This window comes from Balaenoptera ricei, chromosome 9 (assembly GCF_028023285.1).
Source record: "Balaenoptera ricei isolate mBalRic1 chromosome 9, mBalRic1.hap2, whole genome shotgun sequence".
NCBI classification, from domain to species: Eukaryota; Metazoa; Chordata; class Mammalia; order Artiodactyla; family Balaenopteridae; genus Balaenoptera; species Balaenoptera ricei.
Genome location: NC_082647.1, coordinates 18157918 through 18173357, shown reverse-complemented (window position 1 = coordinate 18173357; position 15440 = coordinate 18157918). Strand labels below are relative to the sequence as shown.

Genomic DNA, 15440 nt, shown 5'->3' with positions numbered 1-15440 from the left:
AGAGTCAGACCATCTTCTCTCCCAGGTGGTCCTGCAGGTCCTTGTGGTCAGAGCACAACAGGCAGAGTGAATGAGCGCGTCCAGGGTCACCCCCGCGTCCCTTCAAAGCTCTGTTTAAATGCCGAAGGCCTCTTTTTCTGGGAAGCCTTCCTGACACCACCACCCCCCCCACCCCCAGCAAGCTGGCTGTCACCACCCCGTCCCCTGAACGAGCCGGCACACTGTGACTCTCATCACTGTCTCCTGGTGTCACGGGTACTTGGACCCAAGTCTTATCCCTCCACTACGCTACAAAATGCTTGAGAGCTGAGGCCATGTCTTTGCACCCTTCCCAGGTGCTGGAGGTTTACAATATTTGCTCAGTGAAAACCTAGGAGGCAGGGGACGGGTAGAATCAGCTGTCTGTGAACACTGCACTAAGTATGTTTATACCCTGCCTGTGATGAACTTATGGTCTGTGAGGACTAATAACAGAAGAAATAGTAATAATACATTCTAAGTAGCCATTTCACTGCTTTTTAAGGTATCGTGATGTTTGTGAAAGTATTTGTAAACCACCAGAGTTTGCCAATATCCAGGACTCACTCTTCTTACTGGGTAGTCTTCCTCCAAAGATGGCCCACCCTCCCCAGAGGGTGCTTACATGGTGGCAATCCCCCAGTGGATCCCGGCGTCATTGCCCGCAGAATCGAAGAGAGGCAGGGCCACCAGGGAGATGGTCGGAGCAATGGTCAAGGGGCCGATGAAGCGCATGAGGAAGCCAATGAGGCCTGAGAAGCCCACCAGCATCTGGACACAGGAAGCAACCATGATGGCTCCCTGCAGCTGAAGAGGAAGCGTGGGGCTCAGCACCTGGAAGCCTGCGGCAGGGCCACCCAGATTGGTGGTACCTTCAGAGGCAGTGCAGGGGCAAAGCTGGACCCCAGAGGAACTGAGGGAAGGCGAGCTCGGACCTCACTCCTCTCTCCAGTCCTCTATTTCCAACTGTCTGTTGGACATTTTCACCTAATGTGAAGTTTTCCAGGAAGTAAATTTCAAGATTACCTATTGATCGTAGTCATAACGTAATGACTCGTAATACTGGCATCACCCAGTTATGTACTGAACATCTTGTTGCTTTACTTGTCTCTGTTTTCCTACTTTCTATTGCAGAGGTTGGCAAAGGTTTTCTGTAAAGGACCAGAGAGTGAATAGTTGAGGCTCTGTGGGCCGTACAGGCTCAGTTGAAACTTTTCCAGGCAAGATGGGAACAAATGAGCTTGACTGTGTTCTAATAAAACTCCACTGATAGGCACTGAAATTTGAATTTCGTACAATTTTGACATGTCATAAAGTATTATTCTTCTTTTGATTTTTTTCAACCATTTAAAATATAAAACCATTTTTAGCTTGTGGGCTATAAACAAACAAACAAACAAACAAACAAACAGAAAACAGGCAACGAGCCAGATTTGGCTCATGGGTTGTAGTTTGCCAAACCCTGATCTATTGGACTGATTGAGTTTTACTTTACTTCTCCTTTTTTACTTTGCTAATATGAATGTTCTTCATTTTACCCTTGAAAATTTTCCTTGCTTTGAAGTCTGCTCTTCCTGAAAAGAAAGAAGTCTGACTCCTGCTTTCCTTTGATCAGTGTTAATGTGGTATATTCTCCATCCATTTACTTTTAATCTACACGTGTCTTTATATTTAAAGCCGGTTTCTTCTGGACAACATACGGTTGGGTCTTGTGTTTTGATCCACTCTGACAATCTCTGTGCCTTTAGACCAATGACGTTCAAAGTGATTATTGATATAGTTGGATTAATATCCACCATATCCGTTACTATTTTCTATTTGTTGCCCTTGTTCTTCGTTTCTGTTTTTGTCTTCTACTCTTTTTCTACCTTTTGTGGTTTTAACTGAGCTTTTTTTTTTCCCTCTCCTTTCTTAGCATAACCATTATCCTTTTTTTTCCTTTAGAGTTTGCAATGTACATTTACAGCTAATCCAAGTCCCCCCTTTTTTTCTTTCTTGCCACACCACGTGGCTTGCAGATCTTAGTTCCCCAACCAGGGATCAAACCCATGGCCTCAGCAGTAAAAGCACAGTCCTAACCACTGGACCACCCGGGAATTCTCCCAAGTTCACTTTCAAATAACACTATACCACATCATGAGTGGCGTGAGTACTTTATAGTAACAAAGCAATCCTAATTTCTCCGACTTAGCCTTTTTATCATTGCTGTCATTCATTTCACATATACATAAGCATACACAAGGATATAAAAAATTTAAAACCACCATAATACTGGAAGGTGAAGTTTAAGTTGGTCTTATGTGTTGAAAACTGAGCTTGCCATCTCTTCCCAGAGTTTTCTACATTTTCTGCTACCACCACTTTCTAAAAATATAATCATTACTCACTTGTCCTCTCTATTACTTCTTATCTCCCAGAAAGTAATGACACCCCTATTGGTCCTATATTTGCCTCACTTTCATTTGTGGCTAGTATCGTGACGTAGAGTTGGACTGCTAACCATCAGTGGCTTCAAGCCTTGAGATGCGTGTGAACAAATTCAACTCAGTGAAACATGGAAACTCTACCTTAAATTCCAATAGGCTGGCTCAGTGAATTAAACCAATCCATCAATTAGTAAAAGGAGGTTGAAACTTGAAAGAACTTTCCCTTGTTTACAGCACTGGTGAAAAACACTGGACCAGCAGATGGAGCTAAAATACCACAAATAAGACTCTGGGTTTGCACTCACTGTTGGACACTTGAAGGTGATGTGGGAAAAAAATAGTGGAGGCTACAGTCTTAGATCTGGGCAAGAGGAACTCCCACTCTGGGCCTTGTGCTTTAGAGCAGGGGTTGGCAAACTTTTTCTGTAAAAAGCCAGATAGTTAACATTTTAGGTTTTGTGGGCCACATATAGTTTCTGTCACATATTCTTTTTATAACTTTAAACAACTTTTTAAAATGTAAAAACCATTCTTAATTGGTGGGCAGTAAAAAAAACAGATTACAGGCTGGATTTGGTCCAAGAGCGATAGTTTACTGACTCCTGCTTTAGAGGACTCACAAACACAAAAATAAATGGTAAATGTATTTAAAAAACATGGTTGTGTCTGTAACTTGGGATCCTGTGCTCAGTGCAGGCACAGCATGACCTAAACATCCCTAAACATCCTCTCTCACTACTAATACCGTGTCCTCAAAACACAAAGTAACTGCTTCAGACCATTGCAGTGTTGAGGCAGACATGTCATTAGAACACAGGTAGAATTCAAGCAGCAGAGTGCTTAGGTAGGAGAAAAGACAAATTAACTTGTCAGATCTTTCCTCTTGGATAGTACGAAGGCAAGAGATTCTTGCATAAAAAAATTATAGTTCTCAGTAGGTCTAAGTGGAAGGGAAATCCTGCCCCTGGCATCTAGCAGAGCAGGGTAAGGAAACTGATGAAATAAAATTTATATTTTAAGGCAGGACAAGTAAAAAAATTAAACATAAAGTTCTCTCTGTGTGTTTGTTTGGGCCTCCAACATAAAGTTCTCTCTGTGTGTTTGTTTGGACCTCCTCCCTCCCTAATGTGCAGTGTGAACCTGCATGACACATTAACCAGAGCTCCTCAAAGATGAGGGGCTGCTCAATCGGAAAGATCAATTGTTTTTCTTTCTTCTGATGCTAGCAATGTAATTTCTTAAAAGAATAGCATTCTCTCCCTGCTCTGTAGGGGGTCATGGTGACTGGCTGCTCACTTTGTACCTGCTTGTCTGGACTATGTATCCTTGGTGAACTTTACGTAAAATATCAGTATGTCATTTTGATGTTCGATCCTTTGTCTCAAAAATGTATATGACCGTGGCTTCAACTTCTAACAGGTGGAAGAGTTCCCAGAGCCTCCTGAGAATCTGCTTCCTGGGTTTATAATCCTCAGCTTGGCTCGAATAAAATTCCACTTTTTCCTTCTTAACTTGATAGTTAATTAAATTTTCGTTGACAAAATCCACTTCTTATTCTTTGCTTAGTTTTAATTTGGATTTACGAAAGCCAAGTATTGGCTCCCTGGGGGACAGCAGAAACAAAACAAAACAAAACCCCCCAAAACCTCAGACCACATGTATTTTGTGATTCATGCTATTGATGATATGATAAAACTAGGCTGCACTGGAGAAGAAATACATCTTGCTTTGGAATAGGTGGTACAGCACCCAGCATTTGAAGACTGGCCAACGGACCTGGCAAAAATCCAGGGCCCACCAGCTTCACAAGTGAAATCCTTAGGTATATCTTGGTCTGGAACTACACGGAAAAGTTCTTTAAACATTAAAAACCTCTGTTAACTCTGGGTCCACCTTGAGAAAAAAAGGAAGCACAAGGACTTGACAGATCATTGAAGTACGTCCACATCTGGGCGCACTGTTGGACTGTATACCAGAGCATGGCCACATGCAGAAAGGCTGCTTTTGAAAGGGAAGATCAGCAGAAGGTTCTGGCTGAAATTCACAAGTTATGGCTCAGACTGGTCTCAGAGTGGTGTCCTGACCAGCACAGTGCTCCTGAGCCGTCAGAAGCGTCAGTGGTTCCGTCCACGCTGAATGAGGACTGACCCTGGCAGATGCCTGGTGCTTCAGCTCTGCGTGGGGCATTTGGTGCGGAGGCGGCCCAGAGCAGCTACTCAACTACTCTCCCTCTGAAGGACCATTCCTAACTAGTCTGCTACTGGGCACTGTTTGGAATTACAGCACTACTGAATGGCACCAAATAACTCCAAGATCAGAGATCCCAATGGTACCTTGAGCAATGTCAGAAAGACATGCAAATAAGGAAGGGGATCATCAACAGAATGTGCTGATTAAAGGGAAATCGCTATATTCAGGAAAAGAAAAGGCAGTTACACAAGGAGGGGTTCACAGGATCCATGAGTAAGTGACAGTCCCCCTCCCCTGGGTGGACACTACCTCACGGGATAATCTATCTCTAACAACAGAGACTTGGATCCCACTATGTGGGTCTTTGAATTAAAAAATCACTGCTTGGGGGGACTTCCCTGGTGGCGCAGTGGTTAAGAATCCGCCTGCCAATGCAGGGGACACGGGTTCGAGCCCTGGTCCGGGAAGATTCCACATGCCGCGGAGCAACTGAGCCTGTGCGCCACAACTACTGAGCCTGCGCTCTAGAGCCCGTGAGCCACAACTACTGAGCCCACGTGCCAAACTACTGAAGCCCATGCACCCAGAGCCTGTGTTCCACAACAAGAGAAGCCACGGCAATGAGAAGTCTGCGCACCACCACGAAGAGTAGCCCCTGTTCGCCGCAACCAGAGGAAGCCTGCCCGTAGCAACGAAGACCCAATGCAGCCATAAATAAATAAATAAATTTATAAAAAAAAAAAAAAAGCACTGCTTGGAGTCTTGCCAAAGGTGCTGCTCACCCACCTGAGGAAGACTGAGACTGAAAGAGTGTAACACTGCAACAGAAGGACCTTGATGGAGGAAAGAAGGCAAGTCTAAGTCCAGCCACAGGACCAAGCTGTGTGTGATGTGACTGACAGTACACACATAAGCCCCCAGAGTCATCCCTTTAGAATTATCTAGGTTCTCGGGCTGTGGCCAATGGACTAGCAGTTTGGTCTGGCAAGTGATCGTAGAGGCTCCACTGAAATTTCACCTTTTACGGGACAGGACTTTATAGTCAAATCTCACATACTGGTGGTTCACGTAGATGCCCCTATGTCTTTTTTTTTTTTTTTTTAATTTTATTTATTTATTTATGGCTGTGTTGAGTCTTCGTCTCTGTGCAAGGGCTTTCTCTAGTTGCGGCAAGTGGGGGGCCGCTCTTCATCGCGGTGCGCGGGCCTCTCACTATCGCAGCCTCTCTTGTTGCGGAGCACAGGCTGCAGATGCGCAGGCTCAGTAGTTGTGGCTCACGGGCCTAGTTGCTCCGCGGCATGTGGGATCCTCCCAGACCAGGGCTCGAACCCGTGTCCCCTGCATTGGCAGGCAGATTCTCAACCACTGCGCCACCAGGGAAGCCCGATGCCCCTATGTCTTAAAAAGAGGAGGGAAGTATGATTTTGAATGTAGTCATTAGGGGCCACAAGATGACACCTCGGGCCACAAGCCATGCATATGTGGGCTCACAAACTACATAATCTCCATCTCTATCTGAAGTCACTTGTGTTGCCCAGGATGATCCAGATTGCCAACAGCGATGGGCACAGGTGCCTCTGGTGGGAGGATATGAGGATAAATGGCCCATCACAGAACTGACAGGCTGCCTGTACTGGACAGTCCACAGAGCATGGGAGGTTTTAACACTTTTTTAAACTGGTATGGACAGTGTTTCTGGTTTGAGCTTTGCCTATCCTGCCACTGAAGCCCTGGCTCAGGCTACAATAAAGAGACTAGCAACCCAGATTGCCCACCAGCATGAAGATCAACGTATACATCAAACAGCTCAAGGATCACTTTTCACAGCATGAACAAGACAGGAATGGACCAAGAAATACAGTATCGAGTGATCTTTTCATATTTCATGTCACTTCCCAAAAGCAGTGAAATTATTACAAAATTAGAACGTGTGCTTGAAGCAACAAAATGTGGGTGACAAAGGCACGAAGGGCAGGCTTGCAGGGTAGGATAGTGTAAGATCAAGTTACAAGTGGGTCACTAAACTGAGTCACCAGTGGAGCAGTTTGTAAAGGACAAATTGGGAAATGAGAAGGTAAAGAAACCATATTTTCCCAGGACTAGGGACTTGGTTGTGTTCCCTAAGATAGGAATAATAAGAATCAATTTAATTTGACTTGTTGGAATTCTGATGGTATTTATGGGCCGGATTGGAAAGTCTGGTGTTTTTCAGGATGCATCCTACCCAGTGGAGAGGCTACAGTGACAATATACTTATTAAATCATTTGAAAGTACCTTGGGGAAGGACACACAAGGAGAGTTTAACAGTGTTACTTTTCCTGCCCACCATTTAAAGGCTAGAAGAGAAGGACTCAGCACCTCCTCTTCCAACAGGAGCAAGGAAATGGGTTAAGAAGGGCTCACAGTGGGCAGAAAGAAAGATGGCGGCAGGAAGAACTGGAGTTACCAAATTATGGTATTGAATAATGCTACTTTTGCCCGTTGCATTTAAAATGTTGGAAATAAGAAAATGATTTCTTAGCCATATTTCTAGACAGGTCTTCAATCTGGGATGAGGGATGCTGGCATCAGAGTTGATTCTACCAAACTGAAACACATCTAATAAAACTAGACCCAGAGTATATTGTGCTGTACTGGATGGACAATGAGGAATGAACATTGTGAAAGGAGCCAGTACCTACTGTGATGCTGGCATATTTAGGACATGGCCTGTTGTTTGAACTTTAAGATTAAAATGGGTCATGGACTAATTCATAGGTCATTTACATGATACTCAATGAAATGAAAGTCATGGAAATAATGATAAATAACAAAGTCTATATTGGGATATTCACCTCTAGTCACCAGCTAATGTGGTAAGCATAGGAGCAAAAATGACCCCAGGTGGTCAAATAGACCTACAAGATGAGGACAGACAATTATAGTTAACTCTAAATCATTCAAAAACATCATAAAAGAATGATACACGTTTACCATCATGCACTGACCAGAGCAGCTAAAATGAAAAAGAGAAAATGTTGGTGAGAATTTGGAGTAACTGGAACTCACACATGCTGCTGGTGGGAGTGTAAATTGGAACATACACTTTGCAAATGTATTTGCTAGTGTTTACTAAAGTTGAACATATACATAACATACAGTGATGGTGAATTTTATATGTCAGCTTGACTGGGCTGGGGGATGCCCAGATAGCTGACAAAACATTTTTTCTGGGTGTGTCTAGAAGGGTGTTTCCAGAAGAGGCTAGCATTTGAATTGGTGAACTGAATGAAGCAGATGGCCCTACCCAATGTGGGTGAGTGCCATCCAATCCTCTGAGGGTCCCACATAACCAAAAAGCAGAAGAGCTAATTTGCTCTCTGCTTGAGCTGCGACATCCACCTTCTCCTGCCCCCAAACATCAGCACTCCTGGTTCTCAGGTATTTGGAATCAGTTTAGGACTTACACCGTTGTCCCTCTGCCCCACCCTTCACCCCCCACTGGAGTGTTTTGTCAATTCTACTCCTTCTCATTGGTCAAATCTGGGTAAGAATAGGAATCTTGTTAGCATGTTTCCTCTGTCTTCCCTCTTTCTTTGTCTTTCACATACAGCGGATGTGACCCTTATTGCAGCCATGAGGCTGTGAGGATGCTGAACATGGACGGGGTGGGGTGCAGGATGGACCCTGGCTGGGCTAAGGCTTCTTAGCTTAACTCCCAAGGATACCTAGGGGACAAACCCTGCTCTAGGTCCATAGCCCTGAGTTCAGGAATGTCCTTGGTCCAGTTCTAGTGAGTTAGTGCTGAAGACATTAAGTGATAGCTGGATTCATGCCTGCACAAACTACCTTGTTCTGGAAACCCAGTACCATACGGTGCTTATGTAACTGCCCCTGCTCCAGAGGAGGTGGTCCTTAGCCTCACTCCAGGCCTACATATTTAAGGTCAAGCTGGGAGGAAGCCGGTTGGGCTTCCTAGAAATCTCAAGTGACCTTCACTCTCTCATACAGTACCCCACCCATGGGCCATCCTTGACCCCTCACCTAGGAGGTCAGGTGAGGATGTTGGGGTCTGGAAGCTATCAGGTCTACTGTCCCTGAGGGTATGGCTATGTTCTCTGCCAAGAATCCTGTGCGCTGGCTTCCTTATCTATCGTTTAGATAAGCCAACCTGGAGCATGGCCAAACTTCAGAGCCTGCTTCAAGGCCACTAGTTTCTTTCCCTGGATGATAAAACTGAATTAAGCAAGGGCCAAGTATCTTAAGGCCTGGAATCTTGCTCAGCAATGAGTTGAACAATGAATGTTGAACAAATGAATCAACTCAGGTGCCCCTGTTGAGGACCACTCCATTCCTCTCACCCCACCCGCTCACCCCAATACCTCTCGGATCCTCTTCTGCCATTCCTCAGTGAATTCAGGGGAGCTGGTGTTCACCAGGCTGGCATTGAGTGTCCACGTGGGGCACTTCCAGGTGGGAAGGGACAGCATGGCCAGGGAGGGTGCCAGAAAAGCAAATGTTCCTCCCTGGAGAATGGGCAGCCTGGAGGAGGGGAAAGGGGAGAGTTACCAATCAGCTGCTTAAGGGCTGGTCTGCCACTGGCCCCAGTGGAGGCCTTTTAATCCCAAGTCCTACCTTGGTTTCAAGGCAACACATGACCCCTGCAGTTCTCAGTTTACAGGGAACTCCTGCGAGGCTCCAAGTCAGACCCATGAACCCTGCCAGACTTCGGACAGGTAGGAGAGGTGGAGAGGGAAAGACAAGCAGACCTAACCCCAGTCCTGGAGATACAAGCCCAGGAGCAGAGAATCAGGTGCTGGGAAACGATTTGGGGGCAGCACAGAGCTCAGGGAACATGTTTAGTGGGTGCCATTGTCTTCCTCAGTCCCAGAGAATCTTCCACAGACCCCAGGATCAAAGCACAGCTCACACGTGTGGAGTTCCCCCCACTGACAAGAGATGCACAGCCTAGAATCTGGGTGGCCAGATTCCTTTGCCTCTTCAAAAATGAACAGCAATCCCAGACCTCTACCTTCAGGCTCCTTTTGATCACTTGGACTGAACAGGCTTGAGGTCAATTATCAGGGCGTGTCCCCCACCCAAGTCTTTCTCCCTCCTCGTCAGTGTCTCACTCTGGCCTCTGCGAGAACTTCTAGCAGTGCCCATCTGACTTGTCTCCCTTCAAGGTGAATGTAGCCTGATAAGTCAACCTCCAATAACCCTCTCTTACTAGAAGGTCAGAAGCTATCAAGGCTCACCTAGTCTCTTCGCCCTGCATATTAGAATTTGGGGTGGGGGGTGGAACAAAGGGACCTCGGCCTCGTGCTTGCATTTGTCACTATAGCACACCCAGTTTAGGTACTTTTTCTTAACAATACTAGAAGGCTATTTTTGAACTCAGGATTCCATGAAGACAGCTTAAAGGGTTATTTTTGAGAATGACTGAACACATTTTACTTAATGAAAATATAAAGTTTTGCTGCCTAAGTGGCCTTTGTCCTGGCTGAACATAGGAATCAGCAATGCCTGGGCATCAACCTCAGATGAGTTAGTGGGCTTGTCAAGAGGGTGCAGCTAGGCATGGGGAGGGCTTAAAGCTCCAGGTGATTCTAATGTCAACCAGGGCTGAGAACAAGTAATCTAGATTCATAAATCTAGACCCATAAGGCTCCAAAATAGATTGGAATATATGGCACACACAGGGCAGGAACATATGGGTGGTGGAATGGGTATGTGTGAATAATGTTTTTAATTAAAAAATTATGGGGGGGAGATAAATCAGGAGTTTGGAATTAACATGTACACAATAATATATATAAAATAGGTAAACAATAAGGACCTACTGTATAGCACTAGCACAGGGAACTATACTCAATATCTTATAATAACCTATAATGGAAAAGAATCTGAAAAAGAATATATATATGTATATATATATACACATACATATATATATATATATATATATATATATATATATATATATTTGTATAACCGAATCACTTTGCTGTATACTTGAAACGAACACAACATTGTAAATTAACTATACTTCAATTAAAATGCATAGAAATTATGAAGCTAAGTATCTTGACAGAGAAGGGAAACATGCTATACTTATATCATTGCAAAATCCTTTTGAGCTTTTAAAATGAACATAGAAATCTTTGCATATCATATGTACAGAGTATATAATACAAGACTTGTGTTTTAATTTTTTGCTGTAATTCCATATGCACATTTCATTCATTCAACAAATATTTATTGAGGACCTGCTCTGTGAGAGGCACTGGTTGCCAGGTATTGGGGATAGCATGGTGACTGAGACAAAACACCACTTATATTCTAGTTACACATTTCTCTGTTAGCGCTTGTACTAACAAACTAATCATTTACAGTAACTAACTCTCAGGGGTTCTTTAAACACCTTATGACTCCGCTTACAAGCACTCCACCATCACTATTCCACCATTGCTGCAGCCATTTCAGTATTACTGGGTTCCATGAGGTCAGGGAAGATTAATTTTCTTTTCCATCTCTCCAGCACTGAGCCTAGTGCTGCAAAAACCTATGAACGTTGGGTTTTCTCATTTTATTTTATTTTACTTTTTCAGTTTAACAGGCATATAACGAAACCCTAACAAATGTTAATTTGCATTTCATTAAGTCATAAAAGATGTGCACTCATTCGTGTGATTTTATATGTTTTTCCTTGTCTATAAACTGTCTACTCATTACATAGAACTTATATACTGTCAAAATATATTTATAACAATTTTTATGATGGTGAGCTTTATTTTTGTTGAAAAAAATGTTTTTTGTTATTATATGCAGGAATTCATCCCTAACTTAGAACTTCTTTAAGGGAGCACTTCAAAATTTTCAAGTAGTTCAGCACTTTTCTAACTCTGTTCACGTTCCTTTCAAGATTATTATATGTAGTTGGGATAATGTGATATATGGACTCTCTACCTTTTTGTTTTGTTTTGTTTTGTTTTGTTCTGTTTTGTTTTGTTTGGTTTGGTCACGCCTCACAGCTTGCAGGATCTTAGTTCCCCGACCAGGGATTGAACCCCGGGCCACGACAGTGAAAGCACTGAGTCCCAACCACTGGACTTCCAGGGAATTCTCTCTATGTTTTTGTAATTGCTAAAAATACCTTTTATGTTCAAGAGCAAGATGTATTTTTTCGATTTATTTACTAGAGAATACTCTTATGTGCTACCTTTAGATTCACACAATGTATCCATAAATTCTTCCCTCATTATTCTGTACTCAGACCTTCCAATCCCATTTTCCAACCATTCCTCTCCCCCTCCCCACCTCATTTTGTTAGCATTCCCATTTCTTTCTCATAACTTCTCATTGGTACCTTTTTGAGACAGGGAGAGAGATCTACATATATTTCTTGCATTTCTGCTAGTTTTTCTTTTACGCACTTTCCTGGTACATGTTTAAGATGTGTGCATTCAGTATCACTACAAGGCTTTCATTGCTTTATGTATCTTTTACCTTTCATGGTGACCTTAATGTGTATCTCAGTGCTGCTTTAATTTCACAATTAATTTCATCTGCTAGCATGATGGTAATTCCTATTTTAAAAATTTTCCCATGAGTATGATTCACTATTATTATACATACGCCTTCTGACTTAAATGTTTCTCTTGTAAACCATAGATTGTTGATTTTAAAAACTCAACATTTTAGAAATAGAAGAGCCATTTGAAGCGTATCCAGCCTGGCCTTGTCATTTTATAGATAGGGGATTTGGAGCCCAAGGTCTTAGAGTTAACAAGCATGAGTGCTTGGGTTTCCTTACTTATCACCACTGCCCTGTAACACCAGTTAAGAGCATGGTGTAGACCAAAGGCGAGTTTGAATCTGGCTCTACCTTATCAGTTGTGTGACCTAGGCATGTTGCCCAGCTTCTGCAAGCCTCAGTGTCCTCTTTGACAAAATAAAGATAATACTACTCTCCCAAGGAGTAGCTGTGAAGATAAAATATATGTAAGTGATTAGCACAATGCCTGGGAAAGAGAAGAGCTCAATAAATAGAGTAATTTTCATTTTTATTCCCTCTGCAATGTGTGGCTACTTCTAGAAAAGGTAGTGTACACCAAAACATTTTCTTAATGTTTCCTCAAATAACAGATGTTATAGTATGGACTTTTTTTTTTAAGCTCTTGTCTGGCATTCCCATTTCTTGCAGGTTGGTTCTCTAAGATTTGTTTCCTAAGACCTTCCCTATCCATCTTCCTCTTCCCTTCACCCTTTACCATCTCATCTGTATACTCAAGTCTGAAGAAGAAAACTCCCCACCATTTTCTTTTAAAACAACAACTTGCATGTAAAATGTCAAAATCTGCAGTCTCAGGAATGTCTCTTAGAAGTTTGATAGGATTGATATTTTAGGTTGTCAAAGCCACAGAAATGTGTCCGTGGGGGTACTATGAACATCTAAGCTTATATAGTATTTTAAAACTACATAGCATTTTCATATCATTATCCCAAGAGTACTTCAGGGTGGGTAGGACAATACTGCATTGTCTCTGTATGAGGAAAATGATGCTGGGGGCAGGTGCCAGTGGCAGGGTTCAGCTGGGAAATGCAGAGCCCTGACCAGAAAGTCTGAGTCACTGGGCCAAATTGCAAAAGTGTGTTTGTTATAAGAACAGCTGATAAGAGGGCATGTGGAAAGAACAAACTTCTTCAAGAGTTTATGCGGGAAATTTTTCTCGTCTCTTAGTAGTTCCATTTGGGCCCATAAAACAGAAACAGCTAACCTTTTGGAAGTATTGGGAAGTTAAGCTTCAACCCTTCTCTCTGAGCTCTCATGTACTCTTCATAAGATGATATACATGATTCTTGTTAAAGACGTTAAGGCAGACTTCATTCAAGGGAGGCTACTACAACGGGGTTTTGTAATAAGGGAGAGAGATCAGGCTCAACTCCCAATGTGACAAGGAAAAGTGGGAATTTATAGCCAAGGAGCAGGGTGGGGCTCAGTGGATGGAAAGTTACTAAGAGGAAGCATCAGGGGTAAGAACAGGATTCTTGCTGAAAACAGGCCAAGGTGAACAGACATCACCTGTGGATAGTGAAGAATGAGGAAACCAATCAGAGAGTGAGGGTGGGGATTCTGGCTACAGTGACTGAGCAAGATTCTTGCTAAAATTGGATGATGCAGAGGCCAACATGGAAGCTCAAAAGTCAAGCCTAGTTGAACAGTTGTCTATTGGATTTAGCAATAGGATGATCATAGTTGATCTTGTATGTTAGACACTATAACTGAATAGATCTCTCCCAGTTAAATGGTAAATAGACTTGGCACGACTTGGGCCTGTACAAAATTCTGCAGCAGAAGGGGGAAGGTCACATAAGGCTTTGGAGTTCTTAAAACCACATTGGAAACTAGAAGGCAAGGGAACAATTCTTTCAAAATTTTGAAAAAAAAATTATTTCCAGCCTAAAATTCTATACCCAGCCAAGCTATCAATCAAGTATGAGAACAGAATCAAGACATTTTCACATATGCAGAGTCTTACAGAATTTACCTCCCATGTGTTCTCTCAGGAAACTACTGCGTATTCGTGTTCCACCAAAGAAAGAGGAAGACATGGGAACAAGAGATCTAGACTTGAAAACTGACATGAAGGGAATTCCCAGAATAAGGGTAAAGAGGCATCTCAGGATGACATATCTAATGTATACTAGGCACAGACAGCGACTGTTCCAGACTTCAGCAAGTCAGAGAGCCCCAGGAGGTAGTTCATCAAGAAGATGAAATTGATAGGCTACCTGATGTGATGAAATTATTAAGAAGAGATTTAGACAACAGGCAGGAAGTTTATCACTGAGTTAAAAATAAACAGATAGAAACCAAAGAATATTTAAAAAAAGAAAGATACTAATTTCAGGGAAAACAAAAAGTTGGGCAGGAAAGGAATCACTTTGTGATTCAGCTCTGAATAGCATCCCAGCCATTATAATGTGTACATTCGGTACTGACCTATGCTGGGAGGGTATGAGAATAGGATGATGGAAAATATGCTTGTATGTGGTGGGAGTGAGGGGCTGTGAAAGAAAATGAAATCATAGTCATCCATATTGGCACTTCAGTCAATAGTGCCTAAAACAGAAGTGCATTAATTAGAGACGGTGGAAAATACCTAAATAATCAGCTTGGAGGGATGAGAGTGCTTGCTTCTGCCTAGAAGAAAGGGGAGAAGGGGGAGATCTCTGGTTGGTAAGGGAAGGCTGTTTATCTGCCTTCTTTAAACCCATCACTACCCACTGCCTTGAGTATACATTTGACACCCACCCTCATTGTTCCAGTCCTCCTTTCTGATCTGCCCCAAAGACAAGCACAACTGTCCTTTTTTTTCTTTTTTTTTTAAGGGCTTTAATGTTGACCACCACAGAGAAACAGATTGGGGAAAACAGAGATAAAAGCAGGTGAAGTGACAAAGAATCTAGGAAGTTGTCTCAAGGCTGTAGCCTTGAGCCTTAGCTCTCAAGCCCTCTTCCAAGATGGTAATGGGCAGCCTACTGGAATTTTGCTCTCACGCAAAGATTCAAAGGGTGTGGCTCACAAAACATATTCTGATACTTTTCTAAAAAAAAATTTTAAATGGTTTTTATTTCTCCCAGTTATAAAGAAACACATGGACTCTGAAGAAAAATTAATGGTAAATAAAAATATAAAGAATAAATCACCCTAATTCTACAACACAGAAATCATCATCAACATTTTGTTCTCATCTTTTTTTAATCTTTAACTAGATAAACTTTATCAGCACACATATAATATATACCTTTCCTATACAATG

The 15440-nt window shown here is 42.6% G+C and overlaps 1 protein-coding gene across 4 annotated transcripts in view; it reads right to left on the bottom strand.

Annotated features, from left to right (window-relative positions):
• Nucleotides 1–15440, bottom strand: part of LOC132371776 (solute carrier family 23 member 1-like) — a 58474-nt gene that overhangs the window by 29404 nt on the left and 13630 nt on the right. For 3 of the 4 annotated variants that reach the window (XR_009504967.1, XM_059933312.1, XM_059933313.1), the window contains exons 4-5: nt 8997–9156; nt 644–825 (exon numbers count right to left, since the gene is read on the bottom strand). Coding sequence is in view for 3 of the 4 variants with exons in the window: in XM_059933312.1 (XP_059789295.1) it covers nt 644–825; nt 8997–9156 (342 nt within the window). In the remaining variant the exon portion in view is untranslated. The remainder of the gene's footprint in view (nt 1–643; nt 826–8996; nt 9157–15440) is intronic. The other variant, XM_059933314.1, reaches the window with a different exon arrangement.